This window comes from Manacus vitellinus, unplaced genomic scaffold (assembly GCF_001715985.3).
Source record: "Manacus vitellinus isolate BGI_N305 unplaced genomic scaffold, ASM171598v3 scaffold_0_pilon, whole genome shotgun sequence".
Classification (NCBI taxonomy): Eukaryota; Metazoa; Chordata; class Aves; order Passeriformes; family Pipridae; genus Manacus; species Manacus vitellinus.
In genome coordinates this window covers 52579256-52592362 of record NW_021938789.1, presented here as the reverse complement: position 1 = coordinate 52592362, position 13107 = coordinate 52579256, and the positions used below count along the sequence as shown (strand labels likewise).

At 39.5% G+C, this 13107-nt stretch overlaps 1 protein-coding gene across 1 annotated transcript in view; it reads right to left on the bottom strand.

The window, feature by feature from the left end:
* LRBA (LPS responsive beige-like anchor protein) overlaps positions 1-13050 on the bottom strand; it is a 400341-nt gene extending 387291 nt beyond the window's left edge. Inside the window, exon 1 of the mRNA XM_029960309.1 lies at positions 12729-13050. Within this exon, the coding sequence (XP_029816169.1) occupies positions 12729-12947 (219 nt within the window). The 5' untranslated portion in view covers positions 12948-13050. The remainder of the gene's footprint in view (positions 1-12728) is intronic.
* Between the last annotated feature and the right edge of the window lie 57 nt (positions 13051-13107).

Below are 13107 nucleotides of genomic sequence, written 5' to 3'. Positions count from 1 at the left end.
TAAATTTAATGAATGTGCAGTATCAGTCATGACAGTCTACTTTGAGGAAGTCAGACTTGATTCAGCCTGCAGACATTCTGATGCACCGGATGGATGGGAAGGAAAGAGCCCAGCCTGACTCTTAGGGGCCCTGCTTGTGTTTACAGAATTAGTGAGTAAAAACATGGCTTCATTATCCTTGTTTTTATACCACCCATCTTTGATACGGAAATCATTCAAGTAAGAGGCATGTTAAACACACGTTAAAGAGGAATATTCTACCTCATAATACCAAAGGCAGTGACTGTATAAATACCTCACAGGGTCCAGCACCAGAACATGGAAACACCACAGATCACAACTACAACATCACACATAACAAAACACTGCCAGAAGATGAAAAACATATGCTTGGGTAATTAGTATTTAATTCATATAGTTGCCATACATACATTTGATTATTATGTTTTCTTTCTGGTAATGGACAACAGCTCCTCTTGGCCAAACTATTAACCTTCTTAAACAACAGCATCTTTTCCTTCAAAATTCTGGATTAATATTGAGGTTCATGCTCATTTTAATATAGGAATTTGCACATACAATTACTGCAACTGAGAAATCCTTTACTCTGCATTGATCCCATTGTTATAGTGATCAATACCTATTTTAAGAATCCATATGTGCTTTCAAGCATTTTTTCCAATGGACACGGCAAGGTCACAAGCAAACCAACCCATTTAGAGGTATCCTTGATAAACAAAACTCCTAGACACAGTTGAGAAACAGGATTCTAACTATGTCTCCAGGCTCATATATTTGAATGACAGAGCTATAGGAAATATTAAGGCTGACTGTTAGAAGTTGTCAAGTTGAACACTCAACTGAAAGAGACCTATAAATAAGCATTTAAAGCTGTTCACCTCCTTCCCCATATACCTACTTTAACAGGAAATTGAAGCATCAAGATCAGTCAGTGCTACAGAACTCAAATGCACTGCCAACGCACAGAAGATATACAGTAAGTGTATTTCAAAACTGAAGAGCTATTCCACCAAATAGGTGTAATGGATGCCACAAAATGGTCATTAAGTTTGTGTCCAACTAGTCCTATTGCAAGTAATATGTGGCATTACTATATTGCAATGCAGAGAAATATCCTGTTCAGGAGGATACTGGCCTTCAGCTACCAGAGTAGGAAAGAGCCATGAAACGCTCATTACACCCTTCATGTCAGTAGCAACAGCTACAGGACTAATATACAGTGTCACACTACAGAGCAAATGAAAACAGACTCTAAGCAATACATGACAGAGATGGACAAGTCAAAATCCACTGAAATAATTCTCCCTCCCCCTGTCTCCAACATGTAAGTTAAGCTTTAACTTCTGACACTCTTGTGTACTTAGGTCGTATCTCCCACAGAGATCAACAAAGAATCACCAAATTCCCAAATCACCCAATGGTCTGGTTTGGAAAGGACCTTAAAGATAATCTAGTTCCATCCCCTCCGCCATTGGTGGGGCAGGGAAGGCCTTTCACTACACTAGGTTGCTCAAATTCCCATCAAACCTACCTTTCAACACTTCCAGGGATAGGGCATCCACAACTTCTCTGGGCAACCTGTGCCAGCGCCTCACCACCCCCACAGTAAAGAATTTCTTCCTTATATCTAATCTAAATCTACCCTCTTTCAGTTAAAATCATTACCCCTCATCCTATCAGCCTGTAGTTCCCCGGGTCTTCCTTTTTCCCCCCTTTTTAAAACTGGGAGTTATGTTTTCCCTTTTCCAGTCACTGGTAACTTCACCAGTCTGCCATGATTTTTCTAATATGATGAACAGTGACAAGGTCATGAGACGTAGACAGGCAGGATTTGAATTCAGAAGTTTGAATTTGAAACAAATAGTTTATAATCAAGTTTTATTAGAGTAGATTACAGTGATTAAACTGAACTATTCATTTGTGATGTTATTTTAAGATAACTTCTTTGGGCAGAGTTAGGTTGCTCCTCTAAAATTTTACCTCTACTTGTATTCATATGACTGGAATTGAAAGAGATCCCAACAACTCTTTGCACACCTGATTAAAAATCCCTACAGACATATCCATCTTTAAAGTGCTAAGAACAACAAAGACATCAAGACTAAGGTAGTTCTCAAGCGAAATTTCAATATTTTCCCCCCATTTCCAGTCTTCCAGCCTTCTCAATTTACACACACAAACGCTAACTGAGGGAAAGCCTGAACCAACAAGTTTCCTGGTTACAGTCCTCTATTCCATCTGGCAATGTGAAAATTTATTTTCACCATACACTTTTGGGGTTTTTCTGGGGGGTGAAGGGGCAGACTATACATGACACTAATTTGTTTCTGGAAGTCTTACATGAAATTTTTTTCAATTTCCTCATGGTTTCTCTCAAGACAGGACACAGAAGTACCCAGCACACTCCTAAAACTACATCTAGCTGGAAACAGGGATATCATCTGAAAAATGACAGCTCTACCTAGAAGCAAGAAATCCAAGGCTCTGCCATTTAAATTCAGTGCTTTTGAGATATGTCTAAGCAACTCTGGTGATTGTTCACTCACCCAACAAACCCTTTCACCTGGAAATAATTCACTTTCCAGGAAGAAAATCAGGATTCTGTACATCATAAAGAAATCTTTAGTAAAGTCCTAACACATGGGCAAGAAATCCACTGTCTTCCAGCTCCAAACCTTCCCTGTCATGTACGAATGACTGGAGAACTTTATTCAAACACCTTCCCCACAAGGTCTGAGACTTGTTTCTTTCTGTGCCTTCTCTGCATACTCATGAATTTGCCATTCTTCACTGTATATGACCTGGTCTTTGCAGAAGAGGTGTTACAAATATCCCTTTACAAGTCACACTACCATCATTCTGCACTCCTGACAAATGGCAATTAGAATCTCTTCCTGCCAAGGATAGAAATCAGAGTGGCTTTCATTTCCTGAAAAGGTGAGACCTCACTAAACCAGCAAAATTCCTAAAGAGCAATACACATTTCACTTTAAAAAACAGTACACAGGAACAGCACAAGTCTTTAGCCCCAAGTCTGAGATGAGTCATGGAATAAACATCTCCCCAAAGGCAATGCCCCTGCCAATCAGCTGATCCATAGCAACTGCAGCACACAGTGGCATTCACAGCTTCCCAGCCCTCCACAGAACCCAGTGAATGCTCAGGACTTGCTTCTGCAGCCAAGGATGAAGGCAGCAGGTGCCAGGTCACAGAAGAAGAGGCAGGGGGGAGGGTACAGGAAGGACAAAGCAGTGCCCTGGTGTGAGGTCAGACAGCAGATAATCTAGCATGGCACAAAATTGGGACTTTACTTTTGAGGAAGAAACAGACAAGAAAACAAGGCAATATTTTCGCCATAAGCATTTACTGATTCACATAAAGATGGAAAACCACTGGTAGTTTCTGGTCCTGAGAACTCTTCACAGCACTTTACTGTTAAGTTGGGGCACCACTGTCTAACTCAAGGAAATTTGAAATGTTAGGAATATCATAGCTTCAGAAGGTGACCCGTGGCTGTAGATTACCAACTGGACAGAGAACCTTTAGCAATCCCAATGGAAATATCCATTCCCAGCATCTCAGTGTTCTCCCATTCTGTAACAGCAGCAATACATTAAACGTACAAAGCTCATCTCATGTCAGGTGCTTCAAAATGCATTCTAAAAAAAACATAGTCACAGTTACTCAGCTTCATACTCCATACCAGATACCTAAAGCTAGGCATTAGGGAACCTAAATTATACTCTGGAACCAAATCCTACAGTATAACTAAGCTCCCACTGGAGAGAGACAAAAAAAAAAAAAACGCTTGCAAGTTCTTTTCAATCAAGTTCACAACCGCAACTACAGACAAATCACATGCTTAGTTTCAACAAAAACATTAGCAGGAGGCAGATGCTGACTGAGCTGATAGTTTCCATTTGTTTATTTAACAGTCATGCACCATTACCAACATTAGTCATTTGGTTCCTATATTCCCCCCTATTGCATTGTTTTAAGGCTTATCAGCAATTCTACTTCTATATCATTGGCCATTTTGTGTAACTGAAGTCTATGATTCCACATAAAGAACCTCTTGGGTTTTTTTTAGCACTACTTGATTCCAAGGTCCACCTGGATTGTTAATAATCCTGCAAAAAACACTTTCCCTTACAAACGCTGTTTTAATCCCAAGAAGTGTAAACAGTACAACTGAGTGATTTCTCTAATAATGGACTACTAAAACTTAAAAGTTGTATGATCTGGAAAAGCAATTCAGCAATTCTACAGCAACAGGGTTTACCTTACTCCCCATCTACCCCCATCTTAACCATATTTGGGAAAGCAAACAGTACAACTCCCACCCAAACCTACAGAGTTTGGTAAAGGAACCACTCTATGAGATTTATCAAGCAAACATCCAGCATCTTGGACTTCATAATCACATACTTCCCAGTTCACTGCAAGATGCTGCTGGTTCTCTTGCTGGTCTTTTATTACAGAAATTGCCCTCCTGCTGCAGTTACCATCTTACCTGCTGCTTCCTGGTGCCTCTTGTCTTTCAGCATTCCCAAAGAAAGAATAAATAAGCTGCAGGTCACAGTATGCATTCTTACAGTCACTGTTTTACAGGGCTAGTCCAGTACAAACCTAAAAATTTGGAGTATCTAAGTGGGGCAAATGGAATAGGCTCAATTTCATGAATTTATTTCTGTAGCTTCTGTTCACACCTCAGAGAACAACTGCTGACACAAAAGGGGAGACGCTGCCACAAACACACATAACACACTTTCACAGAACAGATGAGTCCTACACAGTTACTCTGGTTTTGATTTGCAGCTGCAAAGGAAAGATAACCCAGCAGATTTCTTCAGTCGCATCAACAAAACAGAACAGGTTTTTGCCTGAACAACTCATTTCCAGTTTTACAGTCACACAAAAAATAATGTGAAATTGCTGTATAGTACCTATGAAATTTTTTTCCTAGATATATGTAGAATACAAAACCCAACAAAACTACTCATACACGGGCTGCAGCAAAGAGACTTGCAGCTCAAACTCTCAGAGCACTTACAAGAGGCAACAGAGCACATCCTATTCCCACTAGCAATTCTCATTTAAATATCTTCTCAAGGCAGCTATTAACAAGAAAATCATGCCTGGGACATAGCTGCTCCCAGCTCCCCGGTTACTACTAGGGGAATCCAGTGCAACAGAAGGCATTAGATTTTTCCTCTCCACAAATTAGTTTCTATTTAGAAACTACTTATGCCTATTTGTGACGCTCTGGAATCTAAAGCACTGTAGCAATGCAAGCTCTTCACAAATTACTCCAAGCTTCCAGTATCAGCACAAAGACTACAGTGTCTCAGGGAAAGGTGCTATTGCAACTCGTGCAGTATCATTCTTTAGCGAGTTCACTCACAGCAGTTCTGCAAGGCTGCATCTCGATTGCTATCTGCTCTAAATACAGAGCACTGCATGCTGGAAACTACAGTCTCCACTGGCCACACACAGGATAAAAAAAAAAAAAGCAGGTGGCAATAGTATCCTGTTTTACGCATATTCATTTGAGCCCTCAGACTCCTGGCAAATGGCCAGAGCTCCCAGACAAAGCCTGAAGGTTTCCCAGAGTAAAATAAAAATGGCCAAACTAGCTTTTGGACAGGCAATAACAATATGCTCTAGCCTGATATGAAGTCCAGTAGAAAAATCCAGAACGAGTTAAAGCAGAAATGTAATCTAAATTAGGACATTAGTAATTAGGTCAAGCTAATACCAAAAACCATCATGCTAAACCTTACGAAGAGGCCAGCAAAGCCTCCAGGGGCTGGGGAAGACACTCGAATGGCAGAAAGTTAGCTAACTGTAATTAGTGATTATGAACAAAACCCTTCTTCCAGATTGACCCATTTAAAATAAATAGAAGTTCTTTAAAAAGATATGCATAAATTTAATGGATGCAAGACTGAATTTGACAGAATAGATTCTTAAAGGGTTTTATACACCGAAACACCAAAGGTAGCAAGAAGCTATTTCACATCCAATGACTAAACTGTAGAGCTTATTTCATCTGTGTAATGGAATAAAGCTTCCTCCTTAAGGCTCATAAAGAACCTCATGACTGCATGAAGACAGAAGCTATCAGTGCTTTAAGCTGGCAACTTATCTAGCAAAAAGTAAAAGGTCAGAACATCATCAGGTGAGACACAGTTCAGAACGACTGCAGGTTCCCCAATAGGTGGTAAAACAAATAGACATACAGTGAAAGAAACCACATAGAAAACTCATTTTTATCTTTCAGAGTTCATACTCATCAGCAACCGAGGAGCCACTGAGAACCAAACACTGTACCAAACCAACACTACCTCAAAAAAAAAAATTAAGCAAAATACTTCATCTTTGATTTTCCTCAATCTCCTGTGTTCATCCAATACAATCACTTCAAAAAACTTCACTCACGCTCCTCTTGAAAGAGATTATTGAAGAGGCAAACCAAAGTGTACAGATTCAACATACACAAATAATTATCTATTTTTATCTCACTCTGCCATGTCCAGCCTTTGTAGCAACCTTGACATGCCATCCACCTGTTTCCCTGATGCTTTTGACTAATTTCATTCTATTCCCTAATCCGCAAATGCTTTTCCTGAGCCAATCCATATGGCCACTACATTACTGTGCAAACTGCATTGCTGGGTCAGGCCCGTGGTCCATCCAGCCCAGTATTGTCTGACAGAAGCAGAGAGACACTACCTAGAGACAGCAAAGAAACCACAACAGAAACCTGACTCTGCTTTGTTACCAGACACCAACTAGAAAAATCTGTCATTGAACTGATGTGTTCCCCTCCAAAGGGGAATTCTAAGCTATGCTATGAACACACTTCGAACAGGCTGCTAATTAAAAACTGTCTATGTTATTAAGACATGATATATGTAAATGCCTAGTTCAGCCTTGCTTTTTTAGCTTTATGTTTGTACAGAGCCTACTAATGTCAGTACAGGATGCCAACACTTCTGAAAAACACAGAGCATGTAATTCACAGGCTTTCACAGACACTTGAAATTACAGATTGGACATGAGCAGCTCTAAAAACCTGGTGAGTCAGAATAAGAAAAACTGAACATTTTCCCATGTGGTCTTAAGATTTTGTCCTCAATATTTTGTTGTCCTACACTGTGTTTTAAGTTGCAGTGACAGAAGTGAGTTGATACTACGGCCGAAGTACAAATCAGCTCCTCCTCAGAGAGGAAAATTTTCCTGTAGACAATTTTCTGAGCATGCCTAATTCAAGACTGCCATTACCATCTCACTTATTACATTCCATACCTTTCTCTTCTGACCACAAGATTTCCCTCAATTCCTACACCTACTATGCAGGGTGATATTTCCACTAACTACAACGTAATGTCCAAGCGGCATCAACACCTGAGAAAACCCCAATGTGCATCACTTCAATACTAGGTGTACCCCTAGCTACTCAGAACACATTATAGCAAGATGGAAGTCTGTAATTCCCATTTTAAGGGAAGAACTAGTGACTCCCATTACTCAACAATTCTGAAACAGGTAACATCTGGTCAGACATCTCAGCCTTATTTAGTCGGCTAAACTTACACAATCATCTTTTACTGTTACCAGATCCCAGATCAGATGATTTCAAAAGCATGAACATGGACTTGGAATCAAGGAGCCTAAATTCATTCCTCAAACTGGGCACAAGCCTCCCACTCTGAAAGGGCCAGCAAGAAGTAAGTTTGCACCTGAGGGACTTTGAGACAGATTGGGAAGCAACAGAGATACTTTGCTGAATTCCACTCACTCAACAAGAGTCAAACCATGCACAACCACTAAGACAGCTGACTGTTCAATTTACTATGATTTTTAAAAAGAAAAAAAAACCCTACAAGCTTGACCCAGCTAAAGCCACAGACTTACCTTATCATCTATACTGTGAGTGGACAGAAGTGACTGAACTAGGATATCTGTAGCCAGAGGTGCACCTACTAGGGAAGACTGCATATATTAAGAAATCCACAATATTCAGCAATGCTCTAGAAACTACTTGGTTACTCTCACTTGTCATCAGCATTGGTAACTTTATGTAGAAAATAAAGTCTAGCAGTCTCTAAAAACATACAATAATGTAATGAAAAGAATGCATTGTTATAAAGACATTTGTGGTGCAATTTTACTACTGCAATACATCTAATTCTATCAGCGTTAGCTTTGTGGGTTTTCTACAAGATGGTACACACAAAATGAGTCTGTGACCAAAGATGAGAAAAGGGGAATTTATACTTCATAAAAATCCATTGTACTAACGTTCCAGAAGCACCCATACCAAATTAGAAACCTGTGGTATCAGCAGGAAAGTAAACTGTAAGAATTTTTAAGTTACATTGACTTTTGTTTGTGGTTTTAGTAAAGTCTGGCAGAAGTGAAAGAGGTGACAAATGAAATTTACAAAATAATTTTAATCTCTGCTCCTCATATCTCATATTTTTTTTCCTCCAAAGGTGATAAAAACTAATATTTCTCTCATTTGCACTAGAGAACTCTAGGATTATGAGGACCTCATAATCCATGAACAGAATCAGAAGGAACAGCACATTCTCCTCACCGAAGAGACAGAACATTTAGAAAACAAGCCTTTGCAACACAGATTGAGGGGAAAAAAAATTGAACTAAATCAAATAACAATCTATACCATATTCAATAAAACAATTAGAAGCACTAAAGCTTTTTAAAACAAAATTGGCTTAGAGCAAGGCACGACATTTCTTTAGAGAAGAGCAGAATACACACTAGTCAACTTGAGACCCAAGTAAATTCTGGCACGAAGTCCCCAAACTGAATTATACCAACACCACAGAGAAGGACAACAGTTGCACAGTCATCTGCTTGAAGTGTAGCAGAATTTTTCCAGAACCTTCCCCTTCCCTCTGCAAGCCCAATAACACAGCACAGTTAACCCTGCACATACAGCACTCGTTATGAACTAAACACCTGCCAGTGAGAACTCTTTACCTACTGAAAGACAAGGATATCCAGTGGCCTCGGTTTTATATATAAACAGGAAACTTGCAATAACTTGGACAACACTGACATATGATACAACACAAGCCTGTTTAGAACAGAGTAAATGAGAAGCACCACTCGGAGTTTCAACCTAGAAAAGACTTTGCAGGACCTCCTGTATTTCCAGTGCAGGTTGTGTAGCCTTCAGAACAGAATTCATACTCTACACCTGAGAACTTCAGGTGTAGAAAAATCAGAAATCTAGAAATCTAACTTTTGCTAATTGCTGAATTATTTCTAGAACTCCATCTAGAAGTTTTTTTCTTTAATAGCAAGTCAACTTGTCTTTCTGTTTTACTATGAAAACCACATAGTTATTATAAGTTAGTAACAGACCCCACTGTACGTAATTTATTTTTCCATTCTATCATCTTCTCCTACCAGGAGTTAAGGGGGGGGGGCATATACAAGGTCATGTACAGAAATTCACCTGATTTGTATACAAAGGAATTTCAAGGAGTTAATTGCTGCCCAAAGTCAATTAAAAACAAATTCACAATGCACAAGGAATATATATTCATTATATAGCTCATTCTGTAAAAAAAAGTAACAGAACAGATTAATACTGGAACAAGAATGTGCTTTCAAAGTTTTTCACAGAATAACCATCCTCTTTGAAATCTGTATTTCCCTCTTCAATTTTAAGAGGTGCTGAAATACACAAAGCCACATCTAACATGGGCCGGAAAACTATATTCATCAAAAATACTGACCAAAACAAAGCAGATCAATTTGAATATTTCTAAGAATAGAATTTCCAAAGACAATAAAATGACACCAGTAGGTTTTTGATGCATGCTAGAAACATGCATCCCTAAGCACTCTGTTACGCTGCTGGACAGAGAAAATTTTGTATGTCGTTCTCAGCTCCAAGACCCAACACTGCTGAACTAACCAAGGTATTTGCTTCAGCAGTCAGGACTACAGAAGCTTAAATGTCTTCAATAATCAGCAGGTCAATTATTGTGCACTTTAGATTTTTGACCTTCTGAGTCTTTCACATATAAAGCATGACCACCTCTTAAATACTTAAAGACAAGAAACATCAAGACAGTACTTCCCTCCATACACTACAGCAAGTTTGAAGGGCATAACTAAGAGCAACATGTTTTCTCAAGAAATTAAAATTAGGCCAGCTAACATCCCTTTTTAAAAAACAAACCCTTCACATTTGAGAGTGGTTATGCTATAAAGAATATGTAAAACCAACCTTTCGACAAAGATTTGCCCAGCCCTGCCTGCACTTTGGTCTAAAGACATCTCACTTGTCACTTTAGTGATCAAAAAATCCCCTGAATACGGTATGTCTCCTCTTTTCAAAGTACAAGAAGCAGGGCAGCTGATTTGTGCTCACACCCCTGAGGTAGTGCAGTTATGAGTCACCAAAAAGAATGAAACCCGTTGGGCTTAACCCCATTAGTAACAAGAGATCACGGCATGATTCCAGTTGAACCTGCACACACAAGTAAACCTGCTCTGAAAGCTAGAGGGAAACAAACTACTGGAAAAGCCACAGTTAACAATAAAAGTTGCATATTTTCTGTATGCACACACAGAAAAATAAGCACACTAATGCTAACCAATACTTCACATGCTTTACATTCTGATCAGTGTGATGTCAGTGGTATTAACCGACAAAATGAAGTGGTCACAGCTAACAACTGAACAGAGGTAAAACTCAGTGACAGGTGAAGGAGTATTGCTTTGTAGGGACACCTCATATCCTGAAAAGCTACATTAAAAAGTCAGCTTAACAGTCTTTACCAAAAAAAACCTACCAAACTATTGGTTGTTTCATGATACCTATCAACTGACAAAATAACGTGGGACACGAGCTTGACCTTTAGCCTCCCACACTGCAGGCAGGTGTGCTAAAACTGTTGAGGAATCTTCTCAGAGAGGTCAGGAGTGTTGTTTCACTTGCAGAAAAAGTAAGAACGCACTTTCAAAGGCTTCCAGGGCCAGAAACTCTCCTTTATCTTTTTAGGAAATGAAGATCTGGGAAAATGCAGTCCATAGGTCATTTCTCCAGACCTCTTAAACCTAAAATCAAGGATTCTCTGAATCAAGTTGAATTTTTTTGCTCATCTCTTGTTCAAAATGGAGCAGAACAGGAATCCCAGAATAAAGAAGCTTTTACATTTTTAATTATTCTGCTGAACCTCTTTCCACTGCTGCCATGAAATACACCTCCAGTACACCCCTCAAAAGACCGCACTAGAAACAAGGTAAAATTTAACACGCTCATGAACAATTTCCCCTCACACAAGTGTCCTAAATCATAAACTATTCACCAGAATTTCCTTTTGAACCTCATGTCCTTATATCTAAACACTGGGTTTTGTCCAGAACAATAGTCAAGTGGACTCCAAGTAACTTAAATCACTTCCTCATACTTGAAGCATCCATGAAACCTCTGATATGCACTTTATTTTTGTCACTACTTCAATTCCCCTGTACTGAGACTTTCATGCAAACAATTTAGAGCACAACATTGTACAAAAACATTCAAAAAATAAACTTTCGCCATAACCCAAGAAGATAACACTGAAAAACATTAAACAGACACAGCCCACAAATATTTAGTGACCATTAAAATTTGCACGTAGCAAGGAATGCTACTAACAAAATAACTGAAATGCAAACAGCATTTAAAAAACCCAGTATGACTTTTGCCTCAACTTTTCTTGTTACTGAGCTTTATGCTCTTACACACTCTCACTTCCTGGTTTGTCAGAAACCACATTGTTTCAAAGTCAAAGCTGCTCACTTAAAGGAAGGAGGAGCGACGACAGGTATTTTTAGAGATGCATTAAGACCTCTGATAATAGCAGAGTATCTTTGTAAACTTAAAGGCAGTTTTTCTCCTAATGACCAGTCTCCTGCATCAAAGAAACACTATTAACCAGCCCAATTGCTTTAGGCAAACTGCAACTTGAAGCAATTGGCCCAAGAAGTTCAACATATATATCTGATGTCTGTAGCTTCAGCAGGAAAAGTTGTATCCTCAATTTTTAGTGAGATCTGTTATGAAGTACTAAACACATCCACATAGTATTCAAAAAATAGCAGCTGACTCCCTAATTCATTAATAAAAAAAGGACACTGAAACCACATTCTACTCTTCTCAACAAGCAGACTATGTAACGAATTTGAATGAACTGCTCCCTGAAACCCTCATCCCCTGTACATGGAAGTTCTGCCTACCTCCAAAGCAAATGAAAAGCAAAGAGGGGTGTAAATATCTTCATGGGAAAACTTGTTTTCACTTAGAACGACAATATGTATGTTTTGATGACAGTTTGAGTTACTAAATTAACATTTAACTTTCTTGTTGAGCATATCTGTTAAATGTTTAAACACAACAATACGCTTCCCAGCTCTAAATAAAGCAACAATTTCTCTGAGGCTAACTAAGGAGGATGCTGTTTAGAGCTATTTCAAGTTTAAGTATGCATGTTTAGAAGCTCACATCCTTTTCTTTTTTCAGCTTTTGTGATAAGTAAAAACAACTTAGTTGAAATCCAGTATGATGAAGGTGTAAACATGTAACAAATTACTAACAGAAAGATAACACCAAAAAACTGTGGGATTCTTTTGCATGTCCGTGCTGTTCTTCTCCCTCATTCTGGCAATCAACTTACCAGATTAAACACAGTGTCGACTATGTCTCTGTTGGACACTTCACCAACTTCCACCAGTCCTGTCAGCACCGCAAATTTCATCTTGATACCTCGGATGGGGACTCCTGGATTCAAAGGCTGCAGCACACTTCCCCCTTCAGCAGCATTTCCTTCTTTTCCCGCTCCTCCTCCTCCATCATCACCTGTTGGCTGAACAACTTGTTTGTCCTCACTCGCCATGGCTAGTTCACCGCAGGTTCGGGCTTCCAGCGCCAGCTCCACGCTCGCCGCTTCGGGAAGAAGGAGCGACCTGTGCAGCCGGGAAGGTGAGCGGCGGCCCACTCCTTCCTTCCCTTCAGCTCCGGCTCCCGGGGAAAGCGGCGTCCGGCGGGGGAGGGTG